We start from the raw sequence: 24,594 nt of genomic DNA, 5'->3' as shown, positions 1-24,594 counted from the left end.
CCATAACGCGCCAATATTCAAAACCTGAGTCGACAGCCGAGGAGCTGGAGTCAGCCATGGCTTCGGGAGGCGCCTTCAAGACCCCCAGCAAGCCCTCCACGCCCAGGCCGTCCGGTAAGGCACTCCTAAGGGGCTTGGGGGGAAGGAAAGGAAGGGCCTGGAGGAGACACAGCTTGGGCCCTCCGGAATTGTGGGAGCTGTAGTCCAAAAACGCCTGGAAGAAAGGCCCAAGGTGGCCCAGGCCTGGTCTATAGTTCCTAGCATCACAACAACCAGGAATTGTGGGAGCTGTAGTCCAAAAACGCCTGGAAGGAGGGCCCAAGGTGGCCCAGGCCTGGTCTATAGTTCCTAGCATCACAACAACCAGGAATTGTGGGAGCTGTAGTCCAAAAACGCCTGGAAGGAGGGCCCAAGGTGGCCCAGGCCTGGTCTATAGTTCCTAGCATCACAACAACCAGGAATTGTGGGAGCTGTAGTCCAAAAACGCCTGGAAGGAGGGCCCAAGGTGGCCCAGGCCTGGTCTATAGTTCCTAGCATCACAACAACCAGGAATTGTGGGAGCTGTAGTCCAAAAACGCCTGGAAGGAGGGCCCAAGGTGGCCCAGGCGTGGTCTATAGTTCCTAGCATCACAACAACCAGGAATTGTGGGAGCTGTAGTCCAAAAACGCCTGGAAGAAGGGCCCAAGGTGGCCCAGGCCTGGTCTATAGTTCCTAGAATCACAACAACCAGGAATTGTGGGAGCTGTAGTCCAAAAACGCCTGGAAGGAGGGCCCAAGGTGGCCCAGGCCTGGTCTATAGTTCCTAGCATCACAACAACCAGGAATTGTGGGAGCTGTAGTCCAAAAACGCCTGGAAGGGCCCAAGGTGGCCCAGGCCTGGTCTATAGTTCCTAGCATCACAACAACCAGGAATTGTGGGAGTTGTAGTCCAAAAACGCCTGGAAGAAGGGCCCAAGGTGGCCCAGGCCTGGTCTATAGTTCCTAGCATCACAACAACCAGGAATTGTGGGAGCTGTAGTCCAAAAACGCCTGGAAGAAGGGCCCAAGGTGGCCCAGGCCTGGTCTATAGTTCCTAGCATCACAACCAGGAATTGTGGGAGCTGTAGTCCAAAAACGCCTGGAAGAAGGGCCCAAGGTGGCCCAGGCCTGGTCTATAGTTCCTAGCATCACAACAACCAGGAATTGTGGGAGCTGTAGTCCAAAAACGCCTGGAAGAAAGGCCCAAGGTGGCCCAGGCCTGGTCTATATTTCCTAGCATCACAACAATTAGGAATTGTGGGAGCTGTAGTCCAAAAACGCCTGGAAGAAGGGCCCAAGGTGGCCCAGGCCTGGTCTATAGTTCCTAGCATCACAACCAGGAATTGTGGGAGCTGTAGTCCAAAAACGCCTGGAAGAAGGGCCCAAGGTGGCCCAGGCCTGGTCTATATTTCCTAGCATCACAACAATTAGGAATTGTGGGAGCTGTAGTCCAAAAACGCCTGGAAGAAGGGCCCAAGGTGGCCCAGGCCTGGTCTATATTTCCTAGCATCACAACAATTAGGAATTGTGGGAGCTGTAGTCCAAAAACGCCTGGAAGAAGGGCCCAAGGTGGCCCAGGCCTGGTCTATATTTCCTAGCATCACAACAATTAGGAATTGTGGGAGCTGTAGTCCAAAAACGCCTGGAAGAAGGGCCCAAGGTGGCCCAGGCCTGGTCTATAGTTCCTAGCATCACAACAACCAGGAATTGTGGGAGCTGTAGTCCAAAAACGCCTGGAAGAAGGGCCCAAGGTGGCCCAGGCCTGGTCTATATTTCCTAGCATCACAACAATTAGGAATTGTGGGAGCTGTAGTCCAAAAACGCCTGGAAGAAGGGCCCAAGGTGGCCCAGGCCTGGTCTATAGTTCCTAGCATCACAACAACCAGGAATTGTGGGAGCTGTAGTCCAAAAACGCCTGGAAGAAGGGCCCAAGGTGGCCCAGGCCTGGTCTATATTTCCTAGCATCACAACAATTAGGAATTGTGGGAGCTGTAGTCCAAAAACGCCTGGAAGAAGGGCCCAAGGTGGCCCAGGCCTGGTCTATATTTCCTAGCATCACAACAATTAGGAATTGTGGGAGCTGTAGTCCAAAAACGCCTGGAAGAAGGGCCCAAGGTGGCCCAGGCCTGGTCTATAGTTCCTAGCATCACAACAACCAGGAATTGTGGGAGCTGTAGTCCAAAAACGCCTGGAAGAAGGGCCCAAGGTGGCCCAGGCCTGGTCTATATTTCCTAGCATCACAACAATTAGGAATTGTGGGAGCTGTAGTCCAAAAACGCCTGGAAGAAGGGCCCAAGGTGGCCCAGGCCTGGTCTATATTTCCTAGCATCACAACAATTAGGAATTGTGGGAGCTGTAGTCCAAAAACGCCTGGAAGAAGGGCCCAAGGTGGCCCAGGCCTGGTCTATAGTTCCTAGCATCACAACAACCAGGAATTGTGGGAGCTGTAGTCCAAAAACGCCTGGAAGAAGGGCCCAAGGTGGCCCAGGCCTGGTCTATATTTCCTAGCATCACAACAATTAGGAATTGTGGGAGCTGTAGTCCAAAAACGCCTGGAAGAAAGGCCCAAGGTGGCCCAGGCCTGGTCTATATTTCCTAGCATCACAACAATTAGGAATTGTGGGAGCTGTAGTCCAAAAACGCCTGGAAGAAGGGCCCAAGGTGGCCCAGGCCTGGTCTATATTTCCTAGCATCACAACAATTAGGAATTGTGGGAGCTGTAGTCCAAAAACGCCTGGAAGAAGGGCCCAAGGTGGCCCAGGCCTGGTCTATATTTCCTAGCATCACAACAATTAGGAATTGTGGGAGCTGTAGTCCAAAAACGCCTGGAAGAAGGACTCAAGGTGGCCCAGGCCTGGTCTATAGTTCCTAGCATCACAACAACCAGGAATTGATGAGCAGTGGAAGCAGCTTTGGGTCTTGTTTAAGACAAGAAAGCAGGCTATACATAAAGGTAATCATGATAATAGAAATATAATAATGATAATGCAAAGACATTATTTCTCTCTCTCTCTGCAACACAGGACAGAGTAACCCTTCACCCTCAATAACAATTCCAGCCTCTCCTTTCATGCAGAAGCTTGGCTATGGGACTGGAGTCAGCGTTTACCTGATGAAAAGGTAAGGCAGAAAGAATTTGCTCCAATAAGTTTTGCTCCAATATATTGTAGTGTATCATTGTAATTGTTTGTACTGGCATTGAATTTTTGCCATTACTTATGTGTAAACCGCTTTGAGCCCCCCCTTGGGGTGAGAAAAGTGGTATACAAATACTGCAAATAAATCATAGAATCCAAGAGTTGGAAGAGACCTCCTGGGCCATCATCCAGTCCAACCCCATTCTGCCAAGAAGCAGGAATATTGCATTCAAATCACCCCTGACAGATGGCCATCCAGCCCTGTTTAAAAGCTTCCAAAGAAGGAGCCTCCACCACACTCTCTCCGGGGCAGAGAGTTCCACTGCTGAACGGCTCTCACAGTCAGGAAGTTCTTCCTCATGTTCAGATGGAATCTCCTCTCTTGTAGTTCCGCGTCCTAGCCATTGTTCCGCGTCCTAGTCTCCAAGGAAGCAGAAAACAAGCTTGCTCCCTCCTCCCTGTGGCTTCCTCTCAAATATTTATACATGGCTATCATATCTCCTCTCGTCCTTCTCTTCTTCAGGCTAAACATGCCCAGCTCCTTAAGCCGCTCCTCATAGGGCATGTTCTCCAGACCCTTGATCATTTTAGTCGCCCTCCTCTGGACACATTCTATTTGTCAATATCTCTCTTGAATTGTGCTGCCCAGAATTGGACACAATATTCCAGGTAAAGTGGTCTAACCAAGGCGGAATAGAGCATGGGGAGCATGACTTCCCTGGATCTAGACACTAGGCTCCTCTTGATGCAGGCCAAAATCCCATTGGCTTTTTTTGCTGCCACATCCCATTCCTGGCTCATGTTTAACTTCCTGTCCACGAGGACTCCAAGATCTTTTTCACACGTACTGCTCTCGAGCCAGGCCTCGTCCCCCATTCTGTATCTTTGCATTTCGTTTTTCCTGCCAAAGTGGAGTGTCTTGCATTTGTCCCTGTTGAACTTCATTCTGTTAGTTTTGGCCCATCATCTCTCTAATCTGTGGAGATCCCTTTGAATTCTGCTCCTGTCCTCTGGAGTCTTGGCTCTCCCTCCCAATTTGGTGTCGTCTGCAAACTTGATGATCCTGCCTTCAAACCCTTCATCTCAGTCATTAATAAAGATGTTGAACAGGACCAGGAAGGACAGAACCCTGCTTTGGGCACTCCACTCGTCACTTCTTTCCAAGATGAAGAGGAAGCCTTGGGGAGAATCACCCTCTGGGTTCATCCATTTAACCAATTACAGATCCACCTCACCCTAGTTTTGCCTAGCCCACATTGGACTAGTTTCCTTGAATAAAAGAATAAATTTCACAATGTGGCCACAGAAGACAGGGCAGAATCTCATTTGAGATATGTTATCCAACGTGACTGAAGGGGATGTAAACCAGTGCAGAGTCTGCAGGACTTTCTCTCCAACAGGGATTCCTCTTTTCCAGGTCTCCGAAAGGCATGCCTTGCTCTCCCTGGGCCGTGAAGAAAATCAATCCCGGATGTGACTCCAACCAGCGAAATACATATCAAAAGCGGCTGAATGAGGAAGCCAGCATTCTGAAAAACCTCCAGCACCCCAACATCATCGGTGAGTCTTGGGTGGGGAAAGGGGGCTTCCTTCTGACTCCTATTAACAGGACCGACTTTCCCAGGGTTGCCTTTGGGGCAGCGCTGCAGATGCCGAACCAAAGGACAGAGGGGGTTTGTGGGTTTTTAATAAAGCCCCCCAACTGTATGAGTTAGGGTGGATTGTGCCCCATTTGACCCACCTATCAAAGGCCAGGCAGGTTAAATTTTTTGGTGCCAGGTCAAAAAACCCAGTGATAACAACAACAATATACTAGACTGCTGTGAGGTTTTAAGGCTGCCTGGCCATGTTCCAGCTAATGTTTCACCTGCATCTGTGGCTGGCATCTTCAGAAGTTCTGTAGGCAGCGAGGCAAGTGGAGTGTGTATATATCTCTGTGGAATAATGTCCAGGGTGGGAGTAAGACCCTTGTCTGTTGAAGCAAGTGTGAATATTGCAATTGGCAAGCTTGAACTAGCATTTGGGTAGCCATGAAGCTGCAAAGTCAATCAGTGAGGGTATATGAGGTAGCCTGGCCTCTGTTGCCTGGTGGCATCCTCCACTTGCTTCATTGCCAGCAGAATCTATATAAATAAAAATGTCATGTTCGTTTGTGGGATTAACAGAACTCAAAACCCACTGGGTGAATTGACATCAAATTTGGACACAAGACACCTCTCAGGCCAATGAGTGACCATCATTCAAAAAACACAGCAGAAGGGGTTTAAAAAGTCAAAAAACAAAAATTACATTGCAACGCATGTGCAAAACCACATATATAAGCACACACACATATATGCACACACACACACAAAACACATACACAGAAAGGGGTAAGGGAGCAGGAGGCGAGAGAAAGAAGGAAAGAAAAAAGGTAGAGAAGAAAGGACAGAAGGAAGGAGAGAAGGAAGGAAAGAAAGAAGGGTAGAGAAGGAAGGGAGTAGAGAAGGAGGGAGAGAAAGGGAAAGAAGGAGGAGAAAGAAAGAAGGAAAGAAAAAAGGGTAGAGAAGGAGGGAGAGAAAGAAGGAGGGAAGGAGAGAAGGAAGGAAAGAAAAAAGGGTAGAGAAGGAAGGAAGTAGAGAAGGAGGGAGACAAAGAGGGAGGGAAGGAGAAGAAGGAAGGAAAGAAGGGTAGAGAAGGAAGGAAGGAGAGAAAGAGGGAAAGAAGGAGAGAAGAAAAGGTAGGGAAGGAAGGAGAGAAGGAACAAAAGAGAGAAGGAAGGAAGGAAAGAGACAAGGAAGGATGGAACAAAAGAGCAAAGGAAGCGAGAAAATAAACAGGTAGAGAAGGAAGAAAGAAGAAGGGAAAGAAAAAGAGGGAAGGAACGAAAGAGGGAGAGAAGGAAGGGTAGGAAAAAAGGAGGGAAAGAGGGAGGGAAGGATGGCCACAGCAACGTGTGGCAGGTACAGCTAGTAGTAGTAGTAATAATAATAATAATCTTTTTTATATCCCACTTTTCTCCCTAAACGGGACCCAAAGCGCCTTACAACATATAAAAGACAATACAAAACATTTTGCATATGTAAAACAATAACCTATAAAAACAAATTTACAATAAGAAATAAACATATTTTAAAATATTGGTCTAATACAATTATTGCAGGCAACTCAACAAGACAGATGGTAAACATTAGCACGACTCAATAAAAGTTAGTATTCTTCTGAATCTCTGAAGATGCCATTAGCCACTGATGTAGACAAAACATCAGGAGAGAATGCTACTGGAACATGGCCAGACAGCCTGGAAAATTCACAGCAACCCAAACACATAACTGTTTGGTACAGGGACTAAGATTTGGCCCAATGTTACCTAAGTCTCGGCACTTTAGCCTGGCCCTCTTTCCCCTTTTTTGAAGAGGGTGATGATGGTGGCATCCTTGAAATTTGCTAGGATTTTCTTGGTCACCCACACTTCAATGATCTGGTGGAGTTGTTGTGTCAGCTCAGATGCTCCTTCTTTAAAGATTTCAGCAGGGATCCCATCAGGTCCGCTGGCTTTTTTTTTTTGGTTGGCTGATGGCATTGCTAACTTCTTCCAAACTAGGCAGTGCTGCAAGCTCATTCCTGGTTTGTTGTGGGTTTTGTGAGAGGACCTCTTCGGCCACATTGGAGCTGCGATTCAGGAGACTTTGGTAGTGTTGTTTCCAACGTAGTGCAATTGAGTTTTTGTCATTCAGAAGTTTAGTTCCATCTTCTCCTCTGTGGCCTCCCGACTCTGGAACTCATTGCCCGGTGAGATTAGAAGGCCCACATCTTAGAAACTTGCAAGAGGGATCTCCAAAACCTGGCTTTTCCTGTGCGCTTTTGGAGGGTAGCCATACACAGTTGCTCCCCCTCAATGGTTTTTTGTCCCCAGAGTATTTCCCCACCTGTATGAAGGTCTATTTTTATGACCCCATTCCTTTATGAGTTTCTCCCTCCCAAACAATCTACTCCATCCCTGTCTCATCCTGATTTTAGTATGTTTAGTATTTTGGTTTTTTATCTCGAACATACGGCCCCCTCATCGTTATTTTATTGTGTGTGATTTTGCTTTATCTTTTTTTGTACTCATATGTTGTATATATTTCACTGTTGTTATTGTGTTTTGGTTTTATTTTATTGTAATATGGTGTTGGGCTTGGCCTCATGTAAACCGCCCCAAGTCCCCATTGGGGAGATGGTGGCGAGGTATTAAATAGTTTTTTATTATTATTATTATTATTATTATTATTATTATTATTATTATCATCATCATCTGATGAGCTGTTAGGAATTCCTCTTCTTCAGAAGAGGAAGGGGAGCAGGGAAGTGCTCAGGAATTGGAAGAGGAATCAGATGATGAGGGCTTTCAAGTGCTCACATTTCTGGAGAAGCGAAAGGAGACAGAACACAGACAGCGTTCAGCTAGAATAGCTGCTAGAAATGCTGAGCTAATTGGGAGACGCCCTAGCACCTCCTGTGTGGGGAATTCAGGGCTATAAATCAGAAGCAGGAGTAGGGAAGAGTTCAGGAATTGGAAGAGGAATCAGATGATGAGGGCTTGCAAGTGCCCACATTTCTGGAGAAGCGAAAGGAGACAGAGCACAGACGGCATTCAGCTAGGATAGCTGCTAGAAATGCTGAGCTAATTGGGAGACGCCTTAGCACCTCCTGTGTGGGGAATTCGGGGCTATAAATCAGAAGCAGGAGTAGGGAAGAGTTCAGGAATTGGAAGAGGAATCAGATGATGAGGGCTTTCAAGTGCCCACATTTCTGGAGAAGCGAAAGGAGACAGAGCACAGACGGCGTTCAGCTAGAATAGCTGCTAGAAATGCTGAGCTAACTGGGAGACGCCCTAGCACCTCCTGTGTGGGGAATTCAGGGCTATAAATCAGAAGCAGTAGTCAGCTTTTGCTAGTAACAACGACTCTGATGCTGATGTTTTCGCTCCAATGGAATCTGCTTCTGAGGATTTAGTTCATTGCCCGTTGTCTGATGTAAGACTGCTGTTTCTTTTGGGACTTTATAAGAGACTTTAATTTTGTGTCTGCATTCAGACTTCCTTGCTTTCGTTTGCATTTTTCAACTGCCTTTGATGATCCTTTGTGTTTGATGGAGTAAAGCATTCTTCTGTTACTTTCAACATTGTATTAAGGCTGTTTTTGAAGGGCAAATCAGGACAGGAGCATAGAGGCTGTATGCCATGGTGTCTTGGTCCATAGATGACCTTTGTGGCTTTGAAAAATCCCTGAGCATCATGGGTATCAGCCAGGTGTTGGATTCCTTCAGCCTTCTTTGTCCACCAGATGTTCTTGAGTTCTCTTGTCCTTCTTTGGATCTCGGCTTGGGGAGATGGAGGCAGGGTATAAAAATAAAGTTATTATTATTTATTAGGCTTGGGCGATCAAGAAAAAAATTGGTTCTAAATTCGTTTCGTTTCTAGGGTGCACTAGCGTTTTGAAATTCTGAGGACTTCCGAAATTTAAGATTTCAAAATTTTGAAATTTTGTAAATTACGAATCGATTCGTTAATGGCGGACGCGATTGTGCAATATGCTAAATCAACCTCCAAATGGGACATGGGAACTTCTGAAGCTTCCCTCTCCCAAACAACTATTATATTATATTATATTATTATTATATTATTATATTATTATATTATATTGTTGCATATTATATTATTATATTATTATATTATATTATTATAATATTATTATATTATATTATTATAATATTATTATATTATTATAATATATTATATTATATATTATAATATTATATATTATATATATTATTTTATATTATAATATACAAATATAATATAATAATATAGTAATATAATATATAATATAATAATATAATATACAATACTATAATAGTATTATAATAATATAATATAATATAATATTATAATATTATATATTATATTATAATTGTATATTATATTATATTATATTATATTATATTATATTATATTATATTATATTTTATACTAGCTGTACCTGGCAAGGCATTGCTGTGGCATAGAGTGAGGGTATGAAAAATAAAGTAATGAGAAATTTTGGGCAAGAAGGATGCCAGGAGAAAGAGGAGGGGGGGGGGATGTGGGATTTGCCAGCTGGAAGGAAAGAAGGAAGGAAGGAAGGAAGGTAGTCCAGTGCAGCCCAGAGTGAGGCAAGAAGCCTGAGGAAAGAGGAGGGAAGCAGCAGAGCAAAGGGACCGGAAGTGGGGTAAATGCAAGATTGTAAAACACCAGACATACGAAAATAATTACGATATAATTACGATATAATTACGAAAATTGGAAAAATTGTTTCGATTCTTAATTACTCCTCACACTATTCCTGCATGGCTTGTTACTGGATCATAAGTTAATTTAAATACGAATTAATAACGAAATTAACGAACTGGATTGCCCAAGCCTATTATTTATTATTAAGGGCTTGCTGTCTTCCTATTCAGCAGAGCCTTGAATTGCTCCTGAACTGGGAAATGCTGTTTTGTGTGGGAAGCTGCTGCTTTGCCTCCCAACCATGAGAAGGGCCCTTCCTTTTCCAGGGTATCGTGCCTTCACGGAAGCCAAGGATGGGACCATGTGCCTCGCCATGGAATACGGGGGAGAGAAGTCTCTCAACGACCTCATTGAAGAGAGGAAGGAGAATGGCTTGGGGCCCTTCCCGCCCGAGACCATCCTCAGGGTTGCCTTGCACGTGGCAAGGGGGCTGAAGGTAGGTAGGCATGGCGCTGGTGTGTTGTCATTCCAGGTGCTCAACACCCCCCCCCCCCCCAAAAAGGAAAGAAGCCTGTGGAGTGGAGGGGGAGGGGTCTGATTGAGAAAACCCCTGAGAAGGGACCAGGCTATGGCACAGCTGGTTGGGAGTCAGCCGCATTAAAATCACTACTGACCGAAAGCTCATAAGTTTGAAGCCAGTCTGGGTCGGAGTAAGCTCCCGAGCATTTGTCTAGCTTGCTGTTGACCTTTGCAGCCTGAAAGACAGTTGCATCTGTCAAGTAGGAAATTTAGATACCACTTTATGCGGGGAGGCTAAGTTAATGGTGATATTTATTTATTTATCATGTCAGGAGCAAACCAAACAGTTGTACTGCATTTTTTTAATTAACAAACAAACAAAACACAAAGTTTGCAAGCTTGGTAGTGGATTAAATGTCCTTTGACCAGTAGCTGACCACTTGGAGTGCCTCCGGTGTTGCTGCAAGGAGGTCCTCCCTTGTGCATCATGTGGCAGGGCTCAGGGTGCATTGCAGCAGGTGGTCAGTGGTTTGCTCTTCTCCACACTCACATGTCGTGGATTCCACTTTGTGGCCCTATTTCTGAAGGTTGGCTCTGCATCTCGTGGTGCCAGAGCGCAGTCTTGTTCAGCGCCTTCCAAGTCACCCAGTTTTCTGTGTGCCCAGGGGGGAGTCTCTCGTTTGGTATCAGCCATGGATTGAGGTTCTGGGTTTGAGCCTGCCACTTTTGGACTCTCGCTTGCTGAGGTGTTCCAGCGAGTGTCTCTGTAGATCTTAGGAAACTATGTCTGGATTTAAGTCGTTGATGTGCTGGCTGATACCCAAACAGGGGATGAGCTGGAGATGTCTCTGCCTTGGTCCTTTCACTTTTGGCTGCTACTTCCCGGCGGATGTCAGGTGGTGCAATACCGGCTAAGCAGTGTAATTTCTCCAGTGGTGTGGGGCGCAGACACCCCGTGATCATGTGGCATGTCTCATTAAGAGCCACATCCACTGTTTGAGCGTGGTGAGATGTGTTCCACACTGAGCATGTGTACTCAGCAGCAGAGTAGCATAGCGCAAGGGCAGATGTCTTCACTGTGTCTGGTTGTGATCCCCAGGTTGTGCCAGTCAGCTTTCGTATGATATTGTTTCTAGCGCCCACTTTTTGCTTGATATTCAATATTTAATATATGTAATTAATATTTAATAAATAAATAAAAATAAATTATTTAATTGATATTTAATGGTGATGATATGTTTTTAATGGTTTTATATGGTTTTCATAATATTAGGCTGAATGTTTTTAACTGTATTTTTATGAATGTATGGCATCAAATTCTGCCAATTCTGGAAGCCGCCTGGAGTCACTGTAAGGCTGAGAAAGGTGGCCTACAAATGCCGTAAATAAATAAATAAACTAATTTACGACATCATAAAAATCTCCAGCAGTGTGCAAAAGAATGAGGGATTACTCCATCAGTGTCATAAGTGGACTGTGAAGCAGCAGCTCCCTCGGTGGCCAGAATTCGAGCATAAATGTTAAATAGCCTCTGTGTATTTATCTATATATGTTGTGTGTTTATGGCATCGAATGTTTGCCATTGTGATTGTGGATATTGTACCTGTATGTTGTTTATTGTATTCATATGTTTTATGTATTTTACTCTGTTGTTGCTTGTGTTTTGGTTTTTATTCTATTGTAATTTGCTGTTTGGGTCTGGTAAGCCGCACCGAGTCCCCGTTGGGGGAGATGGTGGCGGGGTATAAATAAAGTTTGATTATTATTGTTGTTGTTGTTGTTGTTTATATGTGCATTGTAATCCGCCCTGCGGGGTGAGAAGGGCGGAAAATAAATACTGTAAATAAATAAATAATTTTTGATGATTGCTGAAATGTGATAAATTCCTTTGGGAACAAGAGCTCTTTTCTCTACCTTCTCAGTATCTTCACAATGAGAAGAAATTACTTCACGGTGACATCAAATCCCCCAATGTTGTCATTAAGGGTGACTTTGAGTCCATAAAGATCTGCGACGTGGGCGTTTCACTGCCTCTGGATGAAAACATGACAGGTGAGTTGACCCCGTGCCATTCATTTTGCCCCGGTTCTTTCCTCTGGAGTGTTATTTTTGTCCACTCTCCTCGTGAAAATTCTGTATGTAGTCAGTCTGTAGTCAGCGAACTACAGGGAGGTTGGTTCTGTGGTGTGCTGAGAACCAGTAAGGCAGTCTGTAGTCAGCGAACTACAGGAGAGGCTGGTTCTAGTGTGTGTTCAGAACCAGTAAGTTAGTCTACATTCTGTGAAATGTAGGAGTGGCTGATTTTATAGTAGAGAGAATCAGGAAGGTTTTGGCTTTTAGCCTGAGTAGTTTAAATAAGTCGAGTTGACTTATTTATATTAATAGTTTGTGTATGAGAGAAAGGGTGAGAGAAACCCAGTGAGAATCTCTATTGCAACTGAAACATCACAAAGAAAGAATAAGCTTGTAACTGAAGTAATCTATTAAGGAAAAAAACACAGTTTGTAGAAAAATAAGTTTGAAACCTGTTTAGTGGAAGGAAGCATCCTTTCCAGAGTTGTTTAAGAAACGTTATAAATGTAACCTCTGAAAATTTGTTTCTCTAAGAGTCAAGAAACATTGAAACCATCAAGCTCCTTATACATTTCAATAAACTTGTTACTGTTCTTCCTAAAGCCCTGTCCCTGTTACAATTGACCAAGTCAATATCACTAGCTATCAGCTACGCTATCAAATTAATAAACCCTTACAAAGTGGTGGCTTCTTCACAAATCGGTGGCTCTTTTACAAACTCTTTACAGTTAGTTCCAATCCAAAACACTGCAGAGTCCTGATCACAGTTAGCAGAGATTTTATAGCACAGCCTCTGGCCTTGTGTTGTAGCTCACCACTTTAATAAGCACACTTGAGCTCTGGCTTTCATCCAAACTCCTTTGGAGGTTTATTCTTCAGTCGTTGCTACATATAACTGTTTACAGGTCTGCTATCAGTAGACAGAGATACTCACAATCATAGCAAGACACACAACAAGGATGGCGCTGGACTATAGATGCAGAAGCATCATGGCAGAGAGCAAGCACAGGGCAAAGAAGATGTGCACATATAAGGCCACTCCCATTTCTCCTTCCAAGGAGGAAATAACCCAGCTGTCTCCCCAGGACAGGAATGGGCAAACTGTCCTTCCTTCCAGGTGTTTTGGACATCAACTCCCACAATTCCTAGCCACCAAATACTTATTAACATTTCTTTTGCTGCCACCTTCTGTTGTTTCATAGGCCACCTCCTTGCCAGAATGTTTAAGAAGACACACAAACTCTTCAGGTGAAATGAAACAAGAATATGTTCTTTATTTTGTTCTTGAACAGCAAAGATGTGTAGTGGTTTCAATAATCTGTCAGGCTTCTTACAGAGAAAAGTCTTATAACTTGATTTCTTTAAAAGCAATGTTCCACACACAAGAATACAAACAGGTTATTTTGAACCTTTTGAACCCTCTTTCCACACCAGCACTCTTAACACTATAGAGGCCTACGGAATTCCTTATTCCTTCTCCCTGAAGGCTTTAACTATTTTCCTCAAAGAGGAATCTTTCTAACACCGATCCCAAACTCTTCCTTCCTTTCTTCCCCTTCAAAACTCATAACTAACGCTTCCAACTCCAAACTCCCAACTTCAACACTGACAAGCCTCTGGCAGCATTAACTCATTTTCTCTTTGATTCTGTCCATCTTCAGTTACCAAGCAACTCCCTCCAATTTCCAGCTATGAAACTGCCTGATTGCTCCCCCCCCCCCCCCCGCTCTCCTTAGCTTTTGCAAGCCAGGCCTGTCTATGGCTTTTACACCAACCCTGTAAGGTAGGCCAATCCTGTAGACACCTTCCCAAAGAAAAGTCCTTCCATTCAAAGTCTTTCTCTTGCCTTGCATTTCCTCCTAAGGAGGCTCTAGCAATTTGACTTGACCGCTCTCTTTCCGCAGTGAGCGACCCGAAGGCTGTTTACATTGGCACCGAGGCTTGGACACCCAAGGAAGCCCTGGAGCAGGCTGGTGGTGGTGTCATCACTGACCGGGCGGACATATTTGCCTTGGGGCTGACGTTGTGGGAGATGATGACCCTCTCGATGCCCCACGTGAACCTGCCGGAGGACGATGATAGCGACAACACAGGTGTGTCTGGGGGCAGGGGGATTCCTGTACCATTCATAACCTTTTTGGAAAGGATAAATGATGTCATATCCGTTAGGCAAATGTGAGTCTCCATGAACATGTGGAGACCTGAGCAGAACAGCTTCGGAATCTTCTAGACAAATTATTAAACGTTTTGGCGGTAGCTCCGCCCACTCTCCCCTTGAGAGTATATATAGCCAGTGGGAGGAGCTACTGCCTCCAGTTCTCTTCTGCCGCATGTAGCAGCAAGAAGAAAGAGGCATGACAGCAGCGGGGAGGATGGGTGGGGATGTGCAAATTGTTCCATTGCATCCTAATCTCCAGGGCAGCAGAAAGGAAGGGAGATTGGGCAGATTAAAAATAAAGAACTCAATAAAGTATCTAGGAATTAATATTTCTAAAGAAATTGATAAACTAGAAGAGGAGAATCTAATTAAATTAAGGAAAAATGTGAAGGATACTCTGGCTAAATTTGCCAAGCTCAAATTGTCATGGTTTGGTAGAATAGCTCTAATAAAGATGAAAATTTTACCTAAAATAAACTTTTTGTTTAGGATGCTACCTATTAAAATCTCAGCTGGAGAAATTTCAAAGTGGCAGAATATGATAAACACCTTCTGCAACGAGAACAAAAGAGTTAGAATTAACAAAGCAAAATGGTATAAACTACAAAAGAAGGGAGGTCTGGGAATACCAAACTTAAAACTATACTATATAGCAAACCAGTTAAGATATGTTGTTGAAGGGATTATTGGTCAAAAGGATTTAGAATGGTTAGAAGAAGAGAGTGAAGACATAGACATGAAACTAGAATATATTTTCTTTATAGGGAAAACTAGGAATCTAGACAAGAAATGGTATAACAAAATAGACAACCCTTTTCTAAAAAACATATTGGGAATATGGTCTAAATATGAAGAAAAATTAATACCCTCGATATCCCCATTAACACCGGTGCTGATTACAAATAATTTCCCCATAAATCTCAAAAAGGAGTTAGAAAGTGAATTCAAGGAAAAAGGAATAACGAAATTAAAAGATTGAGAATCAAAGATGAAAAATATAGATGAGATAAAGGTCCAGTTAGGAGGGAACATTGGATGGTTTAAAGTACTACAACTTGAAAGATGGTTAAGGGAAATAAGAAAGAAATATAAAGGAGAGAGAGAATTTACCAAATTTGAAGAAATGATTAACCAAAGGGGAAGTAAGGAAGGAAAAGAAAGAACAAAAGGTATAACAAGTGATATCTACAAAATGCTGTTGGAAGGGGTCCAGGAGGAGGACCACCTTAAAAGAATGTGGGAGTTAGATTGTAAATAAAGTAATAGACCCACAAAACTGGAAAGGAATGTGGAATATGCGTATATTAAAAAATATGTCAATAAGAATAAAAGAGAACTATTACAAAGTGGTGTGGAGATGGTACCTCACACCAGTCAGATTAAATCAAATTGACAAGAAACCTTCTAAGCAGTGCTGGAGGGGCTGTCAAGAAACTGGCACATATAGACACATGTGGTGGTCTTGCAAATATGTTCAAAAATTTTGGGAAAATGTATTTCAAGAAATAAGAAGAATCACCCAAATAGAGATAACAGGAACACCGGAGATAGCACTGCTGTCATTTATTGACAATGTTAAAATGTCAAAAGAACGAAAAGAATTAATTGCCAATCTGGTAACAGCAGCAAGATTATTAATAGCTAAAAAATGGAAAGAAGGAGGGGAGTGCCAATGGGAAGAGTGGTCTAGGGAGATCTGGGACATCGCAATAAACGATAAACTGACAGGAAACATTAAGGTTAAAAGAGGATTATCAAAAAAAGATGATTTTGGGAAGATTTGGGGGAAATTGATAGAATATGTATATATAGAAGGTAAGGGGACCAAACCTGTAATAGAAACAACTGATTTTTGGAAATAAGTATTGTAATTGGCTGGTCGGGGGTGAAGGATTAGCACTGGGTGATTGGATGTAATGAAGCAGGAGAATGAAATATTATAGGTATCAAGACATACATGTTCTGTACAATTGTTAATGGAAAGTGATAAGTATAAGAATGTTTAAATACCAAATATGTTAAAGCTACAATAAATAAAAAAATTATTACAAAGAAAAAAGAAAGGAAACCTGCTCCTTCCTCCCTATGACTTCCCCTCACATATTTATACATGGCCCTCATCATGTCTCCTCTCAGCCTTCTCTTCTGCAGGCTAAACATGCCCAGCTCTTTAAGCCGCTCCGCATAGGGCTTGTTCTCCAGACCCTTGATCATTTTAGTCACCCTCCTCTGGACACATTCCAGCTTCATGGATCTGAAGATTAAGCCCTATGAGGAGCAGCTTCAAGAGCTGGACGTGTTTACCCTGAAGAAGAGAAGGCTGAGAGGAGATGTTGGGAATCAGCCTGTGTTTGTGTTTCAGGATCCTGATGTGGGAAATGATGAGGTAAATGATGGTGCCGAGGCTGCGGTACAAGATGGAGATGGTTTGGTCAATGATTTTCAGGCAGACACTGACGGAGAGGACCCAGTGCAAAGGGCAGTTTCTCATGAGAATATCCCTGAGGGGCCTAGCAATGATGGTTCACTCCCTCTCTCTGTGAGCTCTCAAGATTTGGGCTTGGAAAACAATCTGACACCTGGGAATTTTAATGAGCAGCCAGATAGGGAGCTGAAGAATAGGCGGCTGAAGATCAGCCAGGATCGACAGCAAACTCAGTGTTTATGTCACTCTGAAAGGCTTTGCCTGATATTGGGGAAATGTGAGGGGAAGTGAAACCAATTTCTGAGTTTTGGGATATAAGGTTTGCTTCAAGGGGAAACTTGTTAGATCAGGCATCGTTTGGAAACCGAGTTCATGTGCCATGGAAATCGTGTTCAAGGGGTCTTGTTCCTGAGGAGTTTTTTAGCCTTTTGGATTGTCTTTGCATCCTGTTGATTCCTGTCTTCTTTATTGAAGCTTAATAAATAGCCAGAAAAAATAAATGCTTGTAAGAAAATAAGAAAGTTCCAAAAACTAATAAGTCCATAAAAAATAGTAACACAAAGCAATGTCCACACAAGTAATAAAAGCAATCTAAGACAGCTTTTATTACTTGTGTAGACATTGCTTTGTGTTACTATTTTTTATGAACTTATTACTTTTTGGAACTTTCTTATTTTCTTACAAGCATTTATTTCTTCTGGCTATTTACTAAGCTTCAATAAAAGAAGATTTGTTTCTTCACTCTTCGTGTGGCGTGTTTTAAAGTCAGAGGGCTTTTTCCTGACCTGGAGTGCAACAGGAGACATGATAAGGGTCAAGTATAAATATGTGAGGTGAAGTCATAGGGAGGAGAGCAGGCTTGTTTTCTGCTTCCCTGGAGACTAGGATGCAATGGAGCAATGGCGTCAAACAACAAGAAAGGAAATTCCATCTGAACATGAGGAAGAACTTCCTGACTGTGAGAGCTGTTCAGCAGTGGAACTCTCTGCCACGGAGGGAGTGTGGTGGAGGCTCCTTCTGTGGAGGCTTTGAAGTAGAGGCTGGATGACCGTCTGTTGGGGGTGCGTCTCAAAGCAAACATAGTAAACAATTCCTGCATAAGTCCAAATGGCATTTGCTTCCGTTGAAGTCCAAAAGCATACTGATTCTATTGAAGTCCAAAAAAATATACTGATAACAAAATGGAGTCTTGAGTCTGAACATGCCCAGTACAGTCACATGTCTGTAGCCCCTCCCACACTAAGGAGGTACAGTCAAACTGGCACATCAGCATATATACATACAATACAGGTTAACAAATATATATCACACTAGCTCAGTGGTTCTCAACCTTCCTAATGCCGCGACTCCTTAGTACAGGTCTTAATGTTGTGGTGACCCCCCAACCATAACTTTATTTTCGTGGCTACTTCATAACTGTAATTTTGCTACTGTTATGAATTGTAATGTAAATATCTGATATGCAGGATGTATTTTTTCAGTCACTGCACCAAATTTGGCACAAGTACCCAAGACGCCCAAAATTGGAATGCTGGTGGGGTTGGGGGTGATTGATTTTGTCATTTGGTAATGCTGGAGTTGCTGGGATTTATAGTTCACCTAAAATCAAAGCACCTTCTGAACTCCATCAATGATGGAATTGAATCAAACCGAGCACACAGAATTCCCATGACCAAGAGAAAATACTGGGAAGATCTGGTGGACATTGACATTGCGTTTTTGGAGTTGTAGTTCACCTACATCTAGAGAACACTGTGGACTCAAGCAATGATGGATCTGGATCAAACTTGGCACAAATACTCAATATGCCCAAATGTGAACACTGGTAGAATTTGGAGAAAATAGACCTTGCCATTTGGGAGTTGTAGTTGTTGGGATTTATAGTTCACCCACAATGAAATAGCATTCTGAAACCTACCAATGATAGAATTGGACCAAACTTTCCACAAAGAAACCCCATGACCAACAGAAAATACTATGTTTTCTGATGGTCTTTGGCGACCCCTCTGACACCCCCTCGCGACCCCCACAGGGGTCCCAACCCCCAGGTTGAGAAACACTGCACTAGCTGTACCCGCCACGCGTTGCTGTGGCCAACCTTCCCTCTCTCTTTCCTCCTTTCTTTCTCACCTTCCTTCCTTCCGTGTTCCCTTCCTTCCCTTTATTTCTTTTGTTCTCTCCTTCCTTCCTTCCTTCCTTCCTTCCTTCCTTCCTTCCTTCCTTCTTTCTCTTCCTCTTCCCTTCCTTCTCCTTTTTCTTTCTCTTTCTTTTTCTCCCCTTTCTTTCTTCCCTACCTATTCTTGGACTGCAACTCCCAGCAGTCTTTCTGATCCATCTCTCTATCTACTTATCTCTATCTAATCTATCTATCTGGAGCAGAGGTCCTCAAACTAAGGTCCGAGGGCCAGATACGGCCTTCCAAGGTCATTTACCCGGCCCTTGCTCAGGGTCAACTTAAATCTGAAATGACTTGAAAGCACACAACAACAACAACAACAACAACAACAACAACAATCCTATCTCATCAACCAAAAGCAGGTCTACACTTCCCATTGAAATACTAATCTATCTATATAAAAATGCTCTGTGCATAATGAGTTCCTTAAAAACAAAAGAACCAATGAATGAAATCACACCAAATTTGGCAACAAAACATCTCACAACACAAGGAGCGACCATCACTCAAAAATTTATGATTTTGTCATTTGGGAGTTGTAACTGCTGGGATTTATAGTTCAGCTACAATCAAAGAGCATTCTGAACTCCACCAACGATGGAATTGAACCAAACTTGGCACACAGAACTCCTATGACCAACAGAAAATATTGTAAGGGTTTGGTGGGCATTGACCTTGAGTTTTGGAATTGTAGTTCACCTCCATCCAGAGAACACTGTGGACTCAATGATGGATCTGGACCAAACTTGACAGGAATACTCAATATGCCCAACACCAGATTTGGACACAAGACAACTATCAAGCCAATGAGTGACCGTCACTCATAAAACACTGGAAAACACAGCGGAAGGGACTTAAAAAGCCAAAAAACAAAAAATACATTACAACTCATGCGCAAAACCACATATATATACAAACACACATATATACACTTATACACAAATGCACACACAAAACACATATACACAGAAAGAAGGAAGGAAGGAAGGAAGGAAGGAGAGAAAGAGGGAAAGAAGGAGAGGAAAGAAAGAGAGAAGGAAATAAAAAGTGGAAGAAGGAACAAAAGTGAGAGGGAAGGAAGGAGAGAAGGAATGGAAGAAGGAGGGAAGGAAGGGAGGAAAAAGAGAAGGAAGAATGGAACCAAAGAACAAAGGAAGCGAGGAAAGAAACAAGTAGAGAAGAAGGGAAGGAAGGAAAGAGGGAGGGAAGGAAGGAGGGAAAGAAAGAGGAAAGAAAGAGAGAAGGAAATAAAAAGTGGAAGAAGGAACAAAAGTGAGAGGGAAGGAAGGAGAGAAGGAATGAAAGAGGGAGGGAAGGAAGGAAGGAAAAAGAGAAGGATGGAACCAAAGAACAAAGGAAGCGAGGAAAGAAACAAGTAGAGAAGAAGGGAAGGAAGGAAAGAGGGAGGGAAGGAAGGAGAGAAAGGAAGGAGGGAAAGAGGGAAAGAAAGAGAAAAGGAAATAAAAAGTGGAAGAAGGAACAAAAGTGAGAGGGAAGGAAGGAGAGAAGGAATGGAAGAGGGAGGGAAGGAAGGAAGGAAAAAGAGAAGGAAGGATGGAACCAAAGAACAAAGGAAGCGAGGAAAGAAACAAGTAGAGAAGAAGGGAAGGAAGGAAAGAGGGAGGGAAGGAAGGAGAGAAAGGAAGGAGGGAAAGAAAGAGGAAAGAAAGAGAGAAGGAAATAAAAAGTGAAAGAAGGGACAAAAGTGAGAGGGAAGGAAGGAGAGAAGGAATGGAAGAGGGAGGGAAGGAAGGAAGGAAAAAGAGAAGGAAGGATGGAACCAAAGAACAAAGGAAGCGAGGAAAGAAACAAGTAGAAAAGAAGGGAAGGAAGGAAAGAGGGAGGGAAGGAAGGAGAGAAAGGAAAGAGGGAAAGAAAGAGGAAAGAAAGAGAGAAGGAAATAAAAAGTGAAAGAAAGAACAAAAGTGAGAGGGAAGGAAGGAGAGAAGGAATGGAAGAGGGAGGGAAGGAAGGAAGAAAAAAGAGAAGGAAGGATGGAACCAAAGAATAAAGGAAGCGAGGAAAGAAACAAGTAGAGAAGAAAGAAGAAGGGAAGGAAGGAAAGAGGGAGGGAAGGAAGGAGAGAAAGAGGGAGGGAGGGAAGGAGAGAAAGACGGAGGGAAGGTTGGCCACAGCAACACGTGGCGGGTACAGCTAGTAAGTTTATATTTCTTAAAATTGTTCTTCATTTTAATTATTGTATTGTTTTAAAGTGTTTTTGCACTACCAATAAGATATGTGCAGTGTGCATAGGAATTCATTAATATTTTTTTCAAATTATAATCCGACCCTCCAACAGTTTGAGGGACTGTGACCTGGCCCTCTGTTTAAAAAGTTTGAGGACCCCTGGTCTGGAGGATTGCTGGGAGTTGCAGTCCAGGAATAGAAAATTAGAAATATGTCGGGATTGGGATGCTCTCAAAGAAATCCAAGGAGAAGAAAGCTTGGAGCTTGGAAGCAGTGCATTTAGATCACCCTCCTCTCCTAAAGGGCCTAGTCTAGAGGATGCTGGGAGCTGTAGTCCGGAAGAGAGAGTGGATATGGTATTATGTGTTTTGTTTGCCGGGGGGGAGTCATTTTGCGCATGCGCTGTGGAGTCTTTTTGCTTTTTTTGGCTTTTTAAGTCCCTTCCGCTGTGTTTTTCCGTGTTTTTATGCGTGATGGTCACTCGTTAGGCTGAGAAGTGTCTTGTGTCCAAATTTGGTGTCAATTTGTCCAGTGGTTTTTGAGTTATGTCAATCCCACAAACGAACATTACATTTTTATTTATATAGATCAGTGGTTCTCAACCTTCCTAATGCCGCGACCCCTTAATACAGTTCTTCATGTTGTGGTGACCCCCAACCATAACCCTAACATTATGAATCGCCATGTAAATAATGATCTGCAGGATGTATTTTCATTCACTGGAGAAAATTTGGCACAAATACCCGGAATGCCCAAATTTGAATACTGGTGGGGTTGGCGGGGAAATTGCTTCTGTCATTTGGGAGTTGTAGTTGCTGGGATTTATAGTTAACATGTAAACAAAGAGCATTCTGAACCCCACCAACAATGGAATTGAACTAAAGTTGACACAGAGAACTCCCATGATCAACAGAAAATACTGGAAGGGTTTGGTTGGCATTGACCTTGAGTTTGGGAGTTTTAGTTCGCCTACATCCAGAGAGCACTGTGGGCTCAAACAATGATGGATCTGGACCAAACTTGGCATGAATACTCAACATGCCCAATGTCAATGAGCACTGGTAGAGTTTGGGGAAAATAGACCTTGGCATTTGAGAGTTGTAGTTGCTGGGATTTATAGTTCACCTACAATAAAAGATCATTCTGATCCCTACCAATGATAGAATTGGGCCAAACTTCCAACACAGAACCCCCATGACCAACAGAAAATACTGTGTTTTCTGGTGGTCTTTGGCGACCCCTCTGACACCCCTTCGCGACCCCCTCAGGGGTCCCGACCCCCAGGTTGAGAAACACTGATATAGATGCTAGTTGTCCCCTGCCACATGTTGCTGTGGCCCAGTCTGTGTATATGTGTTTTGTGTGTATATATTTGTATATGTGTGGTTCTGTGCATGCGTTGTAATGTAATTTTTATTTTTTGGCTTTTTAAGTCCCTTCCACTGTGTTTTCCAGTGTTTTTATGAGTGATGGTCACTCGTTGGCCTGAGAGGTGTCCTGTGTCCAAATTTGGTGTCAATTTGTCCAGTGGTTTTTGAGTTATCTTAATCCCACAAACGAACATTACATGTTTATTTATATAGATGTTGTCACTATCTGTGATCTGTCTCTTCCAGACGCGTCTTTTGACGAAGCCGACTTTGACTACGATGCCTTTTACGAGGCGCTGGGGACCCGGCCGGCCCTCAATGTGGAGGAGCTGGGCCCCACGTACCAGGCGGCCATCGAGCTCTTCGCCCTCTGCTCCATGGAGGAGGCCAGCAAGCGCCCCTCGGCCACCCACATCGTGGAGGCTCTGGAGGCCAATGGAATCGTGCAATAGGTGCGCCAGGTGTGCTTTTCAGAGTTGAAGCCGTTCGTAGCCGTAGGACGGTCGGTCCGGTAGCAGTTATCCCATTCTGTGGTTCGCTCTGGATGGATTCCAAGGCGCCTTTCAAGACTTTGTAAATATTTCTCCTCTCCCTCAAAGTCATCACGTTGACCACTTTGACCCTTCTGGTGTTTTGGACTCCCAAAAACCAGGAGGAGGGCCAAAGTTTGCCCATGCCTGGCATGGACTATGCCTGCTCCTCTGAGTATCAGATTGCAGGAATAGTATTATACTGTTGTCCTTCCATATATTGTGGGTCAGTTCAGAGTGTCCTTTCTGTATTTACCAGGTGGCCAAGGCCTTTCTTGGTCCACCAGAATGACCACGAGCTGCTGGACCTCTTTCCCAGGTGCCAGATTAGGGCTCTCTCCCCTCTCTCTCTCCTTAAAGGAGACAATGTTCCTTTAACTAGACACTGGGTTTGTCCTGTCAATCAATCAATCAATCAATCAATCACATCTCCTCCCTATATATATATGGAACTTCAACTATAGCAAATTGCCTTTGTACCATGTGTATGTAAATATTAGGCATGTGCCATCCATGGTTCTAAAGTACTTACAAAACTAAAGTTCTGGTGGTGAAAACTAGGAGGCGCTGGTGCTTTGCTTCTACATTGTTGCTAAAGTTCTGGTGGTGAAAATTTCAGAACTCTAACAAAATTTTCAAAATTTTCATTATAAATGGCAGTTCCTGATTGGTTCTGTCATAAAAATCATCAATAATGAAATAATTTTTGAAGTTTTGTTAGAGTTCTGAAATTTTCACCACCAGAACTTTAGCAATACTGTTGTTCTTCCACATGTTGTGGGTCAGTTCAGAGTGTCCTTTCTGTATTTACCGGGTGGCCAAGGCCTTTCTTGGTCCACCAGAATGACCACACGCTGCTGGACCTCTTTCTCAGGTGCCAGATTAGGGCTCTCTCCCCTCTCTCTCTTAAAGGAGACAATGTTCCTTTAACTAGACACTGGGTTTTTCCTGTCAATCAATCAACCACATCCCCCCCCCCTTTATTATATTATATTATATATTATATATTCAACTATAGCAAATTACCTTTGTACCATGTGTATGTAAATATTAGGCATGTGCAATCCATTTTGAAGATTTTGTTAGAGTTCTGAAATTTTCACCACCAGAACTTTAGCAACAATGTAGAAGTAAAGCACCAGCGCCCCCTAAAGTACTTACAAAACTAAAGTTCTGGTGGTGAAAACTAGGAGGCGCTGGTGCTCTGCTTCTACAGTGTTGCCAAAGTTCTGGTGGTGAAAATTTCAGAACTCTAACAAAAATTTCAAAATTTCATTATAAATAGCAGTTCCTAATTGGTTCTGTCATAAAAATCATCAATAATGAAATAATTTTGAAAGTTTTGTTAGAGTTCTGAAATTTTCACCACCAGAACTTTAGCAACAATGTAGAAGCAAAGCACCAGCGCCCCCTAAAGTACTTACAAAACTAAAGTTCTGGTGGTGAAAACTAGGAGGCGCTGGTGCTTTGCTTCTACAGTGTTGCCAAAGTTCTGGTGGTGAAAATTTCAGAACTCTAACAAAATTTTCAAAATTTCATTATAAATGGCAGTTCCTGATTGGTTCTGTCATAAAAATCATCAATAATGAAATAATTTTGAAAGTTTTGTTAGAGTTCTGATATTTTCACCACCAGAACTTTAGCAACAATGTAGAAGCAAAGCACCAGCGCCCCCTAAAGTACTTACAAAACTAAAGTTCTGGTGGTGAAAACTAGGAAGTGGTGGTGCTTTGCTTCTACAGTGTTGCTAAAGTTCTGGTGGTGAAAA

General features: G+C 43.2%; 1 protein-coding gene across 1 annotated transcript; it reads left to right on the top strand.

Moving 5' to 3' along the window:
* PBK (PDZ binding kinase) lies at window positions 1-24,039 on the top strand. The gene is made up of 7 exons (XM_067470615.1): window positions 1-114; window positions 3,043-3,139; window positions 4,574-4,716; window positions 9,715-9,884; window positions 11,830-11,959; window positions 13,885-14,073; window positions 22,543-24,039. Exons 1-7 carry the CDS (start codon window positions 57-59, stop codon window positions 22,746-22,748), a joined length of 993 nt encoding a protein of 330 aa, XP_067326716.1. The 5' UTR covers window positions 1-56; the 3' UTR covers window positions 22,749-24,039.
* The last annotated feature ends 555 nt before the right edge of the window (window positions 24,040-24,594 follow it).

Source organism: Anolis sagrei, chromosome 1 (genome assembly GCF_037176765.1).
Source record: "Anolis sagrei isolate rAnoSag1 chromosome 1, rAnoSag1.mat, whole genome shotgun sequence".
Lineage (NCBI taxonomy): Eukaryota > Metazoa > Chordata > Lepidosauria > Squamata > Dactyloidae > Anolis > Anolis sagrei.
Note: the sequence above shows the minus strand (reverse complement) of the source record. Positions and strands in the feature narration are given on the sequence as shown.

Bases quoted from the DNA above. Each gene is read 5' to 3' on its own strand.
- PBK (XM_067470615.1), top strand. From the start codon at position 57: ATGGCTTCGGGAGGCGCCTTCAAGACCCCCAGCAAGCCCTCCACGCCC. The intron at 115-3,042 runs GTAAGGCACTCC...TCTGCAACACAG, and splicing joins CTCCACGCCCAGGCCGTCCG to GACAGAGTAACCCTTCACCC. The intron at 14,074-22,542 runs GTGTGTCTGGGG...TGTCTCTTCCAG, and splicing joins CGATGATAGCGACAACACAG to ACGCGTCTTTTGACGAAGCC.